Source organism: Grus americana, chromosome 10 (assembly GCF_028858705.1).
Source record: "Grus americana isolate bGruAme1 chromosome 10, bGruAme1.mat, whole genome shotgun sequence".
In the NCBI taxonomy this organism is placed as follows: domain Eukaryota; kingdom Metazoa; phylum Chordata; class Aves; order Gruiformes; family Gruidae; genus Grus; species Grus americana.
Genome location: NC_072861.1, coordinates 5714838 through 5731652, shown reverse-complemented (window position 1 = coordinate 5731652; position 16815 = coordinate 5714838). Strand labels below are relative to the sequence as shown.

The 16815-nt window shown below is 35.4% G+C and overlaps 1 protein-coding gene across 6 annotated transcripts in view; it reads right to left on the bottom strand.

Moving 5' to 3' along the window:
- The window catches only part of VPS13C (vacuolar protein sorting 13 homolog C), a 100664-nt gene that overhangs the window by 63960 nt on the left and 19889 nt on the right, over window positions 1–16815 (bottom strand). For all 6 annotated transcript variants that reach the window (XM_054837112.1, XM_054837113.1, XM_054837114.1 and 3 more), the window contains 19 exons: window positions 16461–16588; window positions 15485–15591; window positions 14641–14812; window positions 14130–14192; window positions 12845–12980; window positions 12160–12254; window positions 10138–10280; window positions 8520–8712; window positions 8250–8364; window positions 7786–7922; window positions 6932–7058; window positions 6170–6287; window positions 5651–5780; window positions 5192–5270; window positions 4085–4224; window positions 3324–3477; window positions 2821–2897; window positions 2607–2666; window positions 1069–1222 (listed from right to left, as the gene is read on the bottom strand). In XM_054837112.1, the coding sequence (XP_054693087.1) occupies window positions 1069–1222; window positions 2607–2666; window positions 2821–2897; window positions 3324–3477; window positions 4085–4224; window positions 5192–5270; window positions 5651–5780; window positions 6170–6287; window positions 6932–7058; window positions 7786–7922; window positions 8250–8364; window positions 8520–8712; window positions 10138–10280; window positions 12160–12254; window positions 12845–12980; window positions 14130–14192; window positions 14641–14812; window positions 15485–15591; window positions 16461–16588 (2328 nt within the window). The remainder of the gene's footprint in view (window positions 1–1068; window positions 1223–2606; window positions 2667–2820; window positions 2898–3323; window positions 3478–4084; window positions 4225–5191; window positions 5271–5650; window positions 5781–6169; window positions 6288–6931; window positions 7059–7785; window positions 7923–8249; window positions 8365–8519; window positions 8713–10137; window positions 10281–12159; window positions 12255–12844; window positions 12981–14129; window positions 14193–14640; window positions 14813–15484; window positions 15592–16460; window positions 16589–16815) is intronic.

Sequence of the window (16815 nt, the reverse complement as noted above, 5' to 3'; positions counted from 1 at the left end):
CCGTCTAGTGATGGCTCTCTATTGGAACAATTTTACTTTTTTTTAAATGAAGGGTAATTGCTGGGTTAAGGGGAAACAAATTGCACAGTATACTTATTTTTTAACATTAAATCAATAACTCAGTAGGTTCACAGTAGTGTTTTTTCAGGTTATCTAATATTTCCTATTCTGAGATCCTAATGTAGGAAGTTTTTTCTTAGGCTTCCAAGGTTTACCATGTCTTATAAGCTTGAAGTTTATTTCAAGCAGCCAACACCCAGGTTTTACGAGAGCAAGTGTTAAGGCTGAGAAGAACAAGGTGAAGTCACACAAAAGTGTCAGAAACTATCTGTGGGGGAAGACCAGAAGCCATCAGACCTCACTGATGGTCTGCACCTTCACTAACCAAGAGTAGCAAAGCGTTTATCCAAGAGCTCAAATATTTATGGCCATGGTTAAACTGTCCCCAGCAGCAGCTTCTTTTTCAGCCTGCAGATTCAAATGCGGGCCATTTAAAATTACAAGTGATTCTGAACAGTCTTCACTAGACAACTCATTTCCAACTCACCTGATGCTTGAGTTTTACACTAAGTATGAAAGACAGTACAGCTGCTCCCCTCTAAGCCTATTTTATATGAATGTATATTTTGTTTCAGTGCTACAGGAAGAGCAAGATTTTCATTAGGCTAGCAAAGGACTCGACTACTTCAAAAGTATATTGAAATTACCTAGGTCAATAACACGGCATAATCAAAGTACTATTAATCTCCTTTATTTTACCATGAACACTAAGATCATGCTGCTGTTTGAGTCCTTGAAGCTTGCAGAAATCTCATTTACTCATATTCAAGTCTATTTGTAAAATGGCAACAAAACAAGAATAGAAAGCTCACCTGAAAACACCATTTATGATCATAATCATCGTTTAATTTTTTTTTTTTAAAGCAGTCCTCCAGCCTAGTGAGCAAAAGTCACATGAGCTTTGATCTTCACCCCACACCACAAAGCTAATCAGGTTTCTCTGGATTTGTTCGTTTTGCCAGCATGCAACACCTTCAGAGCCATCGTTTTGACAAAACACAACTGTACCTTTCTTCAATCTAGTGTCATCTTCTTGCTTTTCATCTTTAGTTGGTGTGTCTCCACTGCTTTCATTGCCTGATGGACTGACAGCTGTTAGAAAACTGACAGCAGACATAAGGGCCTCTGTATGCAGTAGAAGGTTCAATGATGAAAAAGCTACCTGTTGAAAACATGAGACTCCATATGACAAAAAAAAAAATAACTTACAGTATAAGAGTTGGACTCAAAAACACCCAGTGGAATGTAACAATTTCTTAGAAACAAAAAAGTTGCATGTGTTACCAGAAAGACATCATAAAGTAAAAAAGCTTTCTGTAAAGCAGAAACGTGGTAAGCTTAGAAAATAAGCAAACCTAACAATAACCCAACAGCTGTAACTGTTATCCTAGAACCTCCTCAGTACAAAAGCAAAGTGATACGAAATTAATTTAGAAGCATTAAATGAGTGAAAACCTTATTGTGGAGAACTGCATTAAACAAGTAGAAAACTTAATTAGATGACTGAGATACACCTGCAGTAAGTAGTCTAGGATTCAATCTCCTCAAGCAACATGCTCTGTCAAACACAGACTCACTCTTGAATGCTCCTGCAATAACACAGTACTACAGGAATGGGTAAGTGGCAGGTGGCTGCTATGTAGATACTTAGTATAAATGTATTTCTCAACAAATCCACTAAGGGAGTCCAAAAGGTAACCGTCTGCCATGTAGTTTACTAGAAGTAATGTGCTGGAATGGGCTTGAAATTGGAAAAAGAGCCCAAATGCAATTCTTCCAGACACAACAGTCCCACTGAAGAGTTGCAAGTCAACACCCGATGATGTATAGAAAGTAGAGTTCTCTTAATATCAGCACTGTCCTGTGGCATGAAGTCAGTCAACTCAGTATGTATATATCCACCTCAGTAGCACTGGAGTAGTAAAATGTCATCCCCCACTCCAGCTTAGGAACCTTTTCTTGGCAAAAAGATTCCAGTATTAACTAGACTTCCCTGATGAAATCTACAGATACTCTAAAACTATTAGGTGGCAAGTGAAATATTTCAGTCTTCACACCAAAAAATGGCAGGCAAAATAATGCCATAAAGTTATGGCATAGGAGGGAAGTACCTATCACAGAAAACTGACAGTCCTTTGAGGTTTATTTCCAGAATTCCTCAAGACACTGTTTTTCCTTTGATTGAAATCTCTGAATCAAAAATACACGAAACAGTACAACAGTTAGAACTTAAGAAGTTCAGTACTTGCTATCTAAAAACACTTCCCTATATTGATCCCATATGCATGAGAAGATGCATTCTTACGTTACTTCAAATTTCATCCACGCGAGCCTGCTAGACAGTTTTTCGTCATAGTTAAGAAACAGACTAAACATGCTGCTCTTATATTAAGTTGTATAAAAACTTTCAAGTACATTTTAACTCTTTAAATGTCCCTGCTGCAAAACCAAGAGGGATACAGGAAAGCCAAAAAACCCTTATTGACTCCTCCCTCCTAAGCAAGCAAACCAAAAGAAAACGAGCAATAAAATCTGCAAGCACTCACTTGAATCATCTGTTCAGTGTTGTCAAAATTTGCCTGGAAGTGTGGCCCATTTCTGTCAGCCTGAAAATAATGATTCACATGAAGGAATATTAATTGCAACCAGTCACTGTGCTCTTCAGAAGATTCAAAACAATCCAGTAGCTCTGAATAGTAGGTTTAAGACTGTAATATATAAAAGTGCATTAAAAATAAGTTTTAAAAGCTTTATGTATACCTTGATATATTCCACCTTCAGAAGGTCTAAGCCAGGTTTATTTGAGGAACTAATTAGATGAATGGGTGCTTTTTTGCCTGTAACATATCACATGAAATGCACAAGAATTAGGGTAATTTCTGTTCCAATTAATTTGTGCCTTGAAGGTAGGGATTAGCTTTCCATACCATTAGTTAAAATACATTGCATCACCAAACATGAATCACTGGTTTCTCTTTGTTAAGTCCAAAATGGCAAGTTTGTACCCCTTCTCCATCCAAAGACTGAGCACTAAGCTATTTATTTATCTACAAAGCCTTATGGTGGGAGTCCAGAGCTTCTCAACTGTCCCAATGGGACAAGCACTGCCAATGGACAGTTGCATACTAAGTACCGTAACCAGAAAACTAGAACAACATTTGGATTTCAGTAAGCACGAGAGACAGGAGAGCCACTGCTTCAGACCAATTGCTGTATATTTATACACACACACACACTTATACTTCTCTTCCATTGCTTATTACCTCCAATTTCATAGTAATCCAAGCTTATTTTCTTTAAGTAAGATACAGCTGCTAAATTATAGGTTCTGACAGTAGCTTCTGTTCCAAGATGCATTACATCAAATACAAGTACCGTTTCCTCAGTTTTCTTTTGCCTGGTGAGTTCTACTAAAACCTGGATGAGCAAGAAATACACAGTTATACCATCTTCTCACATGTAGTATTCTCACCATTCAAACTGGCAATAAAAACAAACACAAAATTAATGCCTTACCTGCTTTACTGGAAGTATTATTTTTGTACAGACTTCAAGTGTAGAAATAGGTTAAAAAGTGATTGTTTGATGGTGAGAGATACAAATATCACAGAAATATGTGGGATGTGCTCTTTGCAAGTGACCTGCCTCAGTATTTACTTTGTTTTTCCAGGGCAAATTTCCCACCCTTCACTCCGAAATTATGGCTTGGTATTATTGTTTTCTACCAAAACTACTCCAGTAAGGGGCTTTTTTCCTGATTTTTTTTTTTAATATATACCCACAGATGAAGTATGTATACGTATTTTACTTATATACATACCATATATTAAAAAAATAACTCATACGCATACCATATATAAATAACATCTACATAGAAATATGTATGTATATACATGTGTATTTTTTTGTTTGGTGGCTATGTTTTTGCATCCACTAAATCTGGAGAACGCTGGTAATAGAGTATTGGATTATTTTTTTTAATATTCTTTATGTAGAAGGCAAAAATAGAATTAAAGATATATACCTCTTTAATTTCAAACTTCAACTGAAGATCTGTCAGTTCCTCTTTAGCAGGCTCCTTATTTCTTATTTCTTCTCCTTTAGTAAGTGACTTGTCAGTCGGTTCAGAACTTTCCTCAAAATCAAAATATTCTTCTTCAGAGTCTGCAGAAGAGAAAGGACTTCCTTCTTAGTAAACGTTCTGCAGAAATGGGTAAATATTCCACCCTCTCTTTCCCATTCCAATGTGATTTTAAACTGTATGAGCATTTTAAACCTAACGTGACAGAAGTATACTTTTTAGATCCATGCTGCTTTCTTACCCGTTGGATGAAAAGTGAAGAAAATTAAAGCCCTATTAGGGAAAGCACTAGAGTTTAGCTGTATCATTAGACAATCAAGAATGCATATAAGGAAAACCAGTTATAAAGCAAGCCCCAGGAACAAGTTTCCCAGGTTCCACTATAGGAAAGTTCTTCTCTAGAACAGCCACAAAGTAAATGCTCAAATCAGGTATCAGTGTCAATACAGTAATAAGCCATTTGTTATTCTAGTTCGGTATTTTCAGAAAAAGGAGAGCTTTGCTAACGCCACTCAGGACAGTACACACGTAACAGTCTATTTTTACCACGTGTTCACTGTTAATGCAAGAGTACACATCCTTTACACATGTTATTCACCTTTTTTACGTGCCCACCCCAAAGTATGTGTCCGGAAGTGACAGCAGCAGCAGATTAGTAAATCTGTTTTTAGATTTAAGTCAATTCTGAAATAACAGGTTCCTCAATATTCTCTGCTAAAAAGATCTCTCATGACATCTGAATATTTAAATTGGTTTGCTAATGGCATCCTAATACAGTTATTATTAGCTCACATTTGAAGAGGTTGCTTATGCATAATATTATTTAATCCCCAAAATAAGGTTTTTTACTTTTTTTTTTTTAAAAAAACAAGTTTATTATTCTGAGGTAACATCAGCATCTTAATCAAATCTGCACTTGAAGTTAGAGATGATGAATCATACTCTACTGTCCTTATAACATGTTTTAAGATCAATAGCAGCCTGACAATGTTAGTTATTCCATATGTTACGGCCTTCTACTTTTACAAAGGCATATCTGTAGCTTCTTACCTGACACTATGTCTGCTAACAACTGGTGTGTATTAAGTAACCCTTTACTAATACCAGGAATTGTGGGAATAGCCAGTACCTAGAGGGAGGGGAAAAAGAAAAAAACCCACATTATTTGAAAGTTTGTATGTTTGGTACGTTCAGTCATATTTTCTACTGATGATCCATGTTTCACCTTGCCTCCCCCATATTACTTAGAAAGGTCAGTTTTGCCAATACTTATACTGAAACCAGCAGGACAATGACAAAGCCTATGACAATGACAAAGCTAGCCCTGTCTGAATAAGCCTAGTATGTTCTGATGGTAAGTCACAATCAAGACACTTGGCCTAACTCAGCTTGGCAACAGATCTCTTACTTCAAGTGAAAAAGACCACAGAAATTAGCAGGAATTCACATTTATAATGATCACTTTAGTGATGTCTCTTATTTCAGTTTTTTTACTTATAGTCAGCTTACCTTTGTGCTTGGAACTGACACAGGTGACTTCTGAGGCAAAGGAATGCTATCAATCAGATCAAAAATTGCCTTGATTTTCTGGTCAGAGAGTCTGACATGCACCAAAGGAAGTCCTCCTGACACTTTAAACCTTTTTTGTAAATATAAATAAATAAATAAATAAATAAATTTGATTACACTCCAAGAAAAAAAAAAAAAAAAGATACCAATTCTTGATTTAAATCTTACCAATACCTATACTCATACATAAAGATCACATCACAGTAAAGCTAGTGATTCTGCATTAAAACTAGGTCTTGGACTCAGTTTAAACAGTATAGGTAGTAACCAGTGAAGGTGACCAGGGAACTACTAGCCAAAAAAGGTTTCATAAAAAGTAGTAGTAAGCTACTTCTATTTCTTAAGTTAATACCTTGAAATTATAATAAAGTGTAACTGAACCTTTGGGGAAAATACAGTTTTCTTTTCTCTAAGTATACAGTAATTAAAAAAGAAGTCCTTTCAACATTAATATATTACTTTGCCATCCTGGTATCTCTTTCCACCATCGATTTTGCCAACTGCACATGAATATCCATAGGTTGTAATATGTGCAAAGTTGATGGATGTTGAAAACGAGCCTTCTTCCAGTCTTCACCTGCAAATGTTCAGTAAATTTAGATTAAAGACCATCGCTCGCTAATTGCTTTAATTAAGGTATCATTAAAGTAATCAAATGGCATCACCAGGAAAGGATAAAGAACTCAGAAACTAGAGAAACCTAAAACAGTTTGGGTAAAGTATTTTAAGAGCTTTTGAATCCATTTTCACTAGTTCTTAATAGTATATTGCCTTAGCAACTGTAAGCCAAATTCTACACTAAAAGATGCATCTGAATATAGAACCCTAAAAAAAAAAAAATAGATACATGGATAGATAAATATAAAACAGTAACCTAGCATTCTGTTGATTGCACAAACTTAAGTCCAAATGAAGTATTAAGGCAAATTTTAGCTGTGTTTTCCTGCATATGACGGAAAACACAATAGTTGTATGCACTTAAGTTGCTTGCTGGCATCAAAGTAAAGAGGTGATACACAAAACCAAATGAAAAAGCAAGCAGCTGTTTGAAGAGAAACAAACAAATTTTTCCTACAGTTTAATACCAGACATGTGTATTATAATTTATCCTTTAGTTAACTACTAGTTTTGGTTTTTTCTTTAAAAAAACATATTTCTTTATCACAGGTAGGTAGCCTTCATCAATATTTCGAGTAAACAGCAACTATGTTGTTTTGTTACCTGTTCTTCCAAAAAGAAGTTGCACATTTTTTATTTCCACTTCAAACTTGTCATAAGCTTTGTCCATAATCTCCTCTAAAGATGAAAAGCTAGAAGCTTGACTACTGCCTTGATTTATGCTGTTCAGCTAAACACATAAAGCACAAGATAAAGTTAAATCTACAACGTACATATATGTGCTACTAATTCTAGTGAATATGAAAAAGATGATAGATAGGAGTTTATGATTGACATTTGGACTCTTACACAGAGAGATCTCCATTCATTTCACACTTCACTTAAGAAGTGGGTTTTTATTACTTCTACCAATCAACTTAACTCAAGCTACGCAAAAAAGAATTTTGCTTAGTTTACAAGTTTATGGTTGGAGTACAACTAAAATAAATATTTAATCAGTCAGCTACAATCAAGTTAAATTATTGTAATCTTTCAATTTTATTGTAATCTTTCAATTTTATAAGAACAAGGGAATCAACTTTCAAATTCCAAGAGAAAAATTGTATTCTCTTTTATTAATAAAAGGCTATCATTTTACAAAAAAAAGAAAAAAGTTCATGTGCTTTGCTGAAGAAGTGAAAGATGTTAAATTATAAGCTATTACAATCTTGATGACAAAATGAAAATGTTTCCTGGGGAAATTAACTAGTGCAAGTATGTCAAAGACAACTTAACAGCTCTGAACACTGATCAAATTGCTGACCTAAATTTATTTGGTAAGAAACATAGTAAGTTAAAACACATTCACACAGGTGATTATCTTTGCATTCTGAAAACAAGACAGTTTCAGATGACACCTATGTTGAAAGAAAAGAATATTTTCTTCCTCTGAGCTTTTAAGAGGGTCATTTCTATACCTGAAATGTACCAAAGTCCAAAATCAGCAAATCTGATTTTTCATGGTAGAAACCCGTCTGTGGAACCACAAGGTAGGAAGGTTTCAGATGAATCTTCAAGTCAAGGACTTTCCGCATTTCAATAATATGAACTAATCCTTAAATAAAAAGGGACATTAAAATTTAAATGCTAATCACAATTGAAACATTTGTGCTAGTCAACATATAAAGAGATGCTATCTATCTGAAAGATAATGCATCTTGAGTAAAGACTTACTTTTGTAACATTCTACTGATTTCTCACCAAACTCAATACTCCTCCCCACAAAACATCCACTAATCCTCTGAGACAAAAACTCAAGGAAAAAACCCAATCATACTATTTGGCCAGCAATGGAAACATAAGCAAAGTGTTTAGAAAATCATATTGAAACATTTTAGGACATTCAAGGGTTCACCTCAGGTGAGAGTTGTTATTATCCTACCTGTAGCTGTTCTTTCCTTGATTTCTTCCAGCTTCATTAATGTGGCTGATGTTAATCTTTCAAGATCCATTCCCTTGCTTGTCTGAAAGAATTCTACCATTGCATTTATTGTTCTCTTAAAAAAAAAAAAAAAAAAAAAAAGACAAGAATTAGCAATATACAGAGAACTCATTCAGTAAAAACTCAAAACTAGATCTTGACAGAGCAAAGAGAATAACAGCAGAGAAAGGAGAATCAGAAAAAGAGGTAAGAGTTTTGGTTACTACTCACTGCATCATATTTTATTTCCACAGGCTGTGATTCAATAGTAAGACTCTGGTCAGCACTACTGTCCTCTGGGTTAACATTAAACTCTATCTTAAGTAGAGAAGACTTGCTATCCCCTATGGAAGCCACAAGAGATGGTACAATGTTTTCTTGTCTCAGGCCTGTAACATACCAGTTTTCAAGCTTTGCTTCAACCCTAAAGAAGATGAAGAGTTAATAATACTTAATTAGAATACAGAACACAGTTCCATCTAGGAAAGACAAGCAAGATGAGAAAGCCTTTGATAAAGCCAAACACGACTAGCTTCATAGGACTAACATACCACACGGTTAAGAAATTGTTACATTAATAAATTGGAAAAATAAATAGGAGGCAAGTTGCTCACAGCAACACAATGGTGATATTTTCTTTTTACCTGCTGTTATCTGCAAGGTGGGCTTTCAGCTCATGTTTATTAAGAAAATCAGTTGCAAGAGAAAACAAAGGCAGAATATTTATGCTGCAGGTGAAAAAGAGTAGGAATGTTAACTGCTACGTATTGATTTCAAAAATCAGTTACGGACTTGTTTTGGTGCAAAGAGGTATTCTTTACTGACAGCTTCCCTGGCAATACTGTTAAGTGGAGTCAGTAGAAAAATGCCTCTGAGAGAAAGCCATAGGAACCCCAGCAAACCACACAAACTTCATTTGACCTTAGAAATACCTATTAGATATGATACCAATTTTCAGGTCCTGGATCTCCACCACTGGAATCCCTGACTTTGGGAGGCAACACAGTTTGGGCATAATTAGTGTCACAAGCCTGGCTCCATTGAGATAACCTAATTATATTTTTCCAGAAACTTAAAATCAACAAAAGTATCTATTGAACTGTTTCAGTCTTGCCAACTAAATTACATGGCATGCATTCATGTAAAATATTCCCAAAGCTCTTTTTATTTTTGTACAGCATTCAGGCTGCACCTTTAACAGTCCCCAAAACAGCTTTTAGCAAAAATATTTCAAAAGTCAGCAGCTGAGCCAGTGATCTTACACATAAAGTCAGAAGATGAAGGAACTGCAAATGAAATCCTGAAAAGTGCACAGACTAGTTTTCCAGACACTGAAAATCTTACTCGTTGACTGTATAATCCAATAAGTTGTGTTCAATATTTCTGGTGTGCCCTCTCTTAAACCACAGGAAGGACTTTGTTTCCTACATGCTGGTTCACCTCCTACCCACAACACACAGACATAAGATTTTCATTTCTGTAGGAAGCAAGCAACACATTCAGTAGCCTGGCTGGAGTGAGTTAGCCAGACCATTTCACACCGCTTAGGTATCACTTCCCAAAAGTAATATTCAGTACTTCAACATTTGAATTCAAGAAAGAGCTGATTATTGTTTATGAAGACTAACAAATAGTATTTCTCTCTTCATTCCATGCTATGTTATCCACCAAATTATGTGGCCGTAACTTCTCAACAGAGTGTAATTGCAGAATGCCCATAAATTTAAAAGTCAATATACAACATAATGCACTATACAAGAAAAGATGAAAAATGTTCACAGGTGGGGTGGGGTGGGAGGGAAGGGAGGAGAGAAGATGTGTCTACAAAAAGAAATACCAGTCCAATTACTTAATGGCTTGTGCTCCTGGGCGCTGTGATATTTTGGTACTCAGATCAATTATCTGTACTTTAAGAGTTTCTGCCACATTCTTGTCTTCTTTAATTGTAAGAGAAGTGCTTAACAGCTTCAGTGTCACGACATGGGCAACATACTAGTAAGAAGGACAGAGAAAACTACAATTAGTCATCTTGATACGAATAATTTTTCAGAATTCCTAATTTCAACAAATCTAATAAAACATGGTATTTAAAGCTATTCCAGCTGACTAAGGTAAGATACATATCCCTATGTAGGAAGCGAAGTATAGAGTCTTTACCTTCTTTCAACCTTTATCAATCATTTCTTTAACATAAAACAGTGTATTACAAGAAATGCAGGGCAGATATAGTCCGTATCTCTTTTCAGGATTCAGGGAGGTTTTTTTTTAAAAACAGGAAAGCAAGCATAGCTAAACTACACTCAGTAGAGAGCTAGCAAGATCAACAAACAAAATCATCATAATCCCATCAAATAATCAAATTTTAGAAAACATTGCATATATGCCTTTGTCAGTCCTGCTACTGAATGTCATCTCTCAACCTCGTCAAGAGGTTCTGGCTTCCTGACACACGTACCATTTTATGACTGTGTCAATCAGCAACTTAAGAAGAATCAAATAATACTTCTTATTGAAGCCTGCACCTTTCTTCAGGGTACCGAAAGAGATGAAAGTACCTTTACATCTGTTTCGTCTAAGTGGAATTTGGTCTAAAAATGGAAGTTTTTCTACACAGGTAAGCAAGGAAAGCATGAAACAGAAAAGAAAAAGAAAGCACCAGTACTGGGCACTGTTTGGCCTGTGTCTCTTCTTTGCTGGTAAGAGATGCTTGCTGCTGCTCTGCTCTTTTCATTTTGAAAAGAACACAAGCTCATACAATAGCACACAGGCCTCCATTTTGCCACTCAAACAATCCTGAACTTCCCTGAATTAGGCACATGTAAGCTTCTAATAATTAAATTTTAACAAATATATACAAGGTTGGAAAGTTGGAGTGTTGGGTTGGGGAGTGGAGAGGCCCATTGGGAGAAGAGACAACATCCACCTTGAAGGAAACATTTTTAATGTACAAAATGCTTCTGTAAGTGATGAGCAACTTAGAGCAGAACCACCAGTCACATCGAGATTTAAAACAACAATGTAATAGTGCCCACAGAAAATAAGTATACTGAAAGAAACATTACCATTTCACATTTTTTTAGCTGTCTACTTGCTTTCTTTCTGTACGCCCTCTCAAGAATACTCTACCTGTAAATCTTATCGTTTAATTCTTTGCTTAGTAAGCCAAAAAATGTTACAAAAATGCTTTTTTAATTTTATGCTTTCCTTTGTATAGTAGAAAAAAAACCCAACTGAAAACTCCTAATATTAATCACTAAGAGAAACATTTTAATAGAAGCATAACATGATCCTTCTAACAAAAGCATCCCTGAAAGTTATAAACATTGGGTCAGACAGGAAATAATCACATGCTAATGTTCACCTTTATATAAACAACTACTCAATTATCAGAATCAAACCAACTTTGAATTAAAAAAAAAGACAAAACAAACAAACAAAAAACCCCAAACAAAAAAGACCATACATACTAATTTAGTTTTCACTACAACAGGTAGCAAGAAATAGATGCAATGAAAAAGCTAATATGGAATCTTTTTACATTTACAGTTAGTATTTTTATTCTCTTCCAAGTTACAAATAGGTATCTATCATCCAGTTTCTATTACATCTAAATCACTCCAGATTAGGGTTGTGCACAAGGCAGAACACCACTAAAGAAAACATTAGCCATTCTTTGTGTTTTCTGATTTTAAAATTTTTTTTTTAGTCTTTGTGCATTCAACAGATTTGACTTGCACTGACACACATGCTACTGCTTATCTTAATATGCATCATATGCATATGATGCATATTGTTAATATGCATCAGAACAGTTTTTTGTTTGGTTGGTTTTCAGGGTTTTTTTAAACCATCCCCATAAGAAGTTGCTTACCTGCTTTGGTAAGGAAAGGTGATGGGAGCTGTCACTATATCCAATAGCAGTAAAAAGCTTAGCTTTCTCTTCTGGTGTCATTAATTCATCAATAGCTAAAAACCAAAAACCCACAAAAGCTTGCAGTTGAATTAGTAACGATAAGCATTTTTCCTCCCATTTGTTTTCTACTGTACTTAAGTTTTGCTGACACATTTCTTTGATTCTTCATATTGCACGAGGTTCTGTATTGTAAAATAACTTAGACAGAAGTAATCTTCATATATGGCATTACATAAGTAGCACAGAAATCAGTATAATTTATATTACAAGAGTACCCATAATTCCCAATGATTAAAATAGCTTTGAGAAGCACTATTAGAACAAATGTCTGTATTCTGGTGTTTTGCTGTCTGGACCAGTATTCCAACTGTCGCCTATTACACTACAGCTATGAGCTTGATACTATTCTACTTACCAAGGTTCTGAAATGCTTATGGCCATTTCAGAAGTATGCCTTATTTGTCAGCTCAATATTCATTAACAGTAAGTAATACTATAAAGTGGATCAATACTACATCACGCTGTTTATGCCATACTCTTTCCTTCTGCGCAGTAGGAAGCAAAACATACTATAACTTTCTTCTTAATGTATATAGAAACTTAAAGTCTCTATAGAAGTTACTGCATTACAGTCTACACCTACTTTCAGGAACAGGTGATTCTTCATCTTCCTTCTTCCTGGTTTCTCTTTTACCCCAGAAACCACCAAACCATCCTCCACTTTTTTTTTCTCCTTCAGTGGTTTTCTTCTTCAGTAGTTTTTGTCCTGATCTTATTGTCTACAATCCAGATATTAAAATACATAATTAATAGAATTACTATGTATTTTATTTTTCTGTAAATAATGCATGCATGTATGCATGTTGAACAGACATTTAATTGATGGACAGTAACGCCACCCCACAAGGGATTAAGAGCACTTTGACCCACCAGACATAAGCAAAATGAGGATCAGGGTGGGGAGCGTGTGTACGTGTGTGCGCATGTGCATGAAAATATGTGTTACTTTTACTTTGGACGGCCTTTTTCCTACACATTTCCCTAGCATTTAGACTACAAAAGGGCAGGAACCACATGAAAAGGCAGTATTTAAGAGGACACAAGAACCAATTACATTCCTTAAATCTAGTACTAACAAACCTGAAGACTAATCCTGTACCATTACATGTACTTAAAACTTATTTGTACTCAGGTTTTCACTTTACATTTTAAAAATCAAGGTCTGACCACAAACATCTCAAAAATAAGAAAAGTCATTATTATTTTTTCATTTTACGTATATTCCAGATGTATAGACAAACACTGGAGCTACATTGGCATGAACAGTAATTATATGATGCAACTAGAGATTAATTTTCATATTAGGAAAATAGCTACCAGTAGCATGCTTCTCACAAGACAACTGTTCTCAGTTTGCCAGGTGTTTTTGATCTTAACTACAAATACAACACTTTTCATAATGTTATAACATGCAACTCCTTGTTAAGTGTCACAAATTATTTCCAAAATAAAATACAACTAGAAACTTCATCTACCTTTTAACAATTCTCCCAGAGTTGTCTTTTAATTAGATTGGCTGTCCCCTGAAAAGAGTATCTAAAGGTGCAGATAGGATGGGAACAGCTGTACATGTTTGATCTTGAACAGCTACAGAACCAGTCTTGAAATAACAGAAGCCAAAGGGAGAAAAGAAACATTAAATCATCACCCTTCTACAATTGCCTGCATGGTACAAAGTGGGTAGCAGTTAACACCGTGCACACACACTGGTAGGTTTTTGGAACTGGTTTCCAGTTCAGAAATTGATTTACTCTTGTCCTGAAGAATAGGAAACTTGCCTTCCCACCTCCCTACCCTATCACACTCACCAGCAAGATACCATCTTATTTGAAGTGTTAAAATATTATTGAACAAAAATTATTTCTTACCTCAACTTGTGCTTGTTGTCTTGCTAAGATTATATTGAAGACATCAAGCTTTCTTTCAAGGTCCTGTAAAAATGTACGATGAAATCATTTGCCTCAAACGCATTTAGGAAAGGCTCACCACTACAAATTCTCTACCCACTCCTTCAAACTTACACTCTAATTACTTTCTACACCTGCTCCTTTCTTTTAAGGGTATACCGCCCCCCACAAAGTTCACTAGAAGATAAAACCTGATGTTAGGCAGTCTAATTTTTTTTAAATAGATTAATATTGCACTTGATTACATGCATCCAAGTTCATTAATCTGCAACCAAAAACGGTTTATTTAAATGGCACTTTACTAGTATTTTCTTTCTTTCCACTAAAGGTTACACTTCAAATTCGAATGGTGTTTCCACAGAACTCTTGCGCTCTTGTAAAACCACCAACCTTAATTACTGTCATGTGTATTTAAAGAATTATTTACTAAAGAGACCAAAACATACTTTCTCCAAAGAGAAAAAACACATACCTGAATTTGCCTCTGTGTTTCTTCTGACAGTTTACTCTGTGTCAGCTTGTTCTTGTATATATTTTTGTAAGTCTTCAGAAGCTGCCTATGTTGTTTTATGTTACTCCATGACCACATTTGAGTATGTCTTCTGATGTGAACTTCAAGAACACTGTTACCTGCATATTTCCACCTACAATAATTCCACAGTTGTAAGCAACCTCCCATTTCGTTTGCGTATTACAACTTAAAAGTTGCAGAAGTAGTTTATTAATCTGCAAACACTTCGTTTACCACTTGTCATTTGAGTTACTTTGATGTTGAAATCATTAAAATTTTTATAAAAACTTTTGAAAAGTGGACTGAGGGCTTATAATTAATACCTTAAGAGCTATAAACCTCCATCCTCTATTGACTTCTGCATGTTTGCAAATTTGGGCTGTAACAGCACTAAGTACACTGAAGCATTTTGATTATCAGCATCAGTTAGTGCTTAGAAAAAAAAATCCACAAAAATGTGTATCAACTCAAAACTTTAAAAATTACAGTTGACATACATGTTTCCCTTCGCATTTTTTTTTCTTTAATCTTTCTAAAACTATATTCTAGCCTCTGGAAGGTACATCGGCATTTTGTTCAGAGATTTTGGGGACTAGGGTTAGCTTTGCAAGTCAGATTTTCATCACTTGGTTCTTTCACGTGTTCTCTTCTGCAAGCCTTTTCTACTTGGCTAAGCAAAGTTCTGTGAAAGACATAATGATCTATGTGATCCAGTTTTAAAACTACATTTAACCACAAAGGAGAACATAGAGACTGGAGAGGACTCTAGCATCTCCCAAAGAATGCACAAATGTACACAGCTTACCATTGTCTGGCATTTTTATGGAGAGATACATTTGGCCTAAATCTTCTGTATGGTGCATTGCGAACCATGTAGTCTATGGACTCCAGAAGGTCTATCATGCTGAGGTACTAAACACAGAAAACCAAGTTTCTTAGCAGAGGTTCAGATTTTGTTGCACATAGTGCTTGAAGTACATGTATATCATGGTCTTCAGTATTCCCCAAACTATAAGTAAATTTAAGCTTATGTATTTTCATCAGTATGTAAAAGTAGACCAACTATACCCGTTGCTCTCAAAGGACACCACCATATGAACTTCTGGTTTCCATAAAGAACAAAACCAATTTGTGTTTCTGTTGGCCTGCTCAGCACAGTCTCAGATTCTCAAACCAATCATATTCTCTTCATTTGTGAATACACAAGTTCCCCAATTTTAGAACTGCCTTTGCATTAGTTAACCTTATCAGTACTGTTCTGAACTCATATTACACTCTGACATCAATAACAGCTAAAAAGCTATCTAGCAAGCTTACTGTAAATTACCGAATAAATGAAACCACTAACGTTGCTGGGGAGCTAAATGAGTTCCCTGATATTTCTGCAGACTTAGTTGCCAAAGCCAGTATACTCCATTCATTCCCACCCTTGCTTGTATCTTGGCATCTCTACAGTTATAGCGTTGACTTATAGTTTTATAAACTTAGGACTACTCGTAAGAATGATTCCATTCTCTATGTGAAAGGAATGCTATTGGAAGGGTTGAGTACAGATCAGATCCAGAGGGTCCACGGATAACAAGGTCAGAATGTCAGGATCTAGCACCAGGAAGTGACTGTTACACAAAGGGAAAATAACTTTTCCCACAGTCACTGTTAAATAGTTTAAACAGTCTTCTTTCATATAAGCAGAAAATTCCCAAAGAAGAATGTCTTCAACAAAAACATCCTACAGTTCACAAACTCTGAAATGGGTGATAACAGATACCAAGCCAGCTTACTTGGGGTTTAGTGAATTCAATGGCAATTCTCTGTACTTCTACATTACACTCAAGCTTGGGAGTTTTGAGTTCTACTTCTGCATAGGGGTTGATATACAGTCTTGCAGAGGCTGATACTGGTCTAAAAACTGAAAGATAAAAAAATTGAGATCAACTTTATGTTTACAATTAAAATATGGGAAGCCATCTTACAAGTACTTATTTCCACCTTCTGATATATCATCCGCTTTGTACTGATAATATGTATGCTCAAGATGCACAGAATGAGGATGCAATTCTTAGCAAAAACTAAGATAGCCCAGCAGTAGTCAAAAAGCATACAAGCTCTCATATATTTGGTTATCTTCAGGCTTTT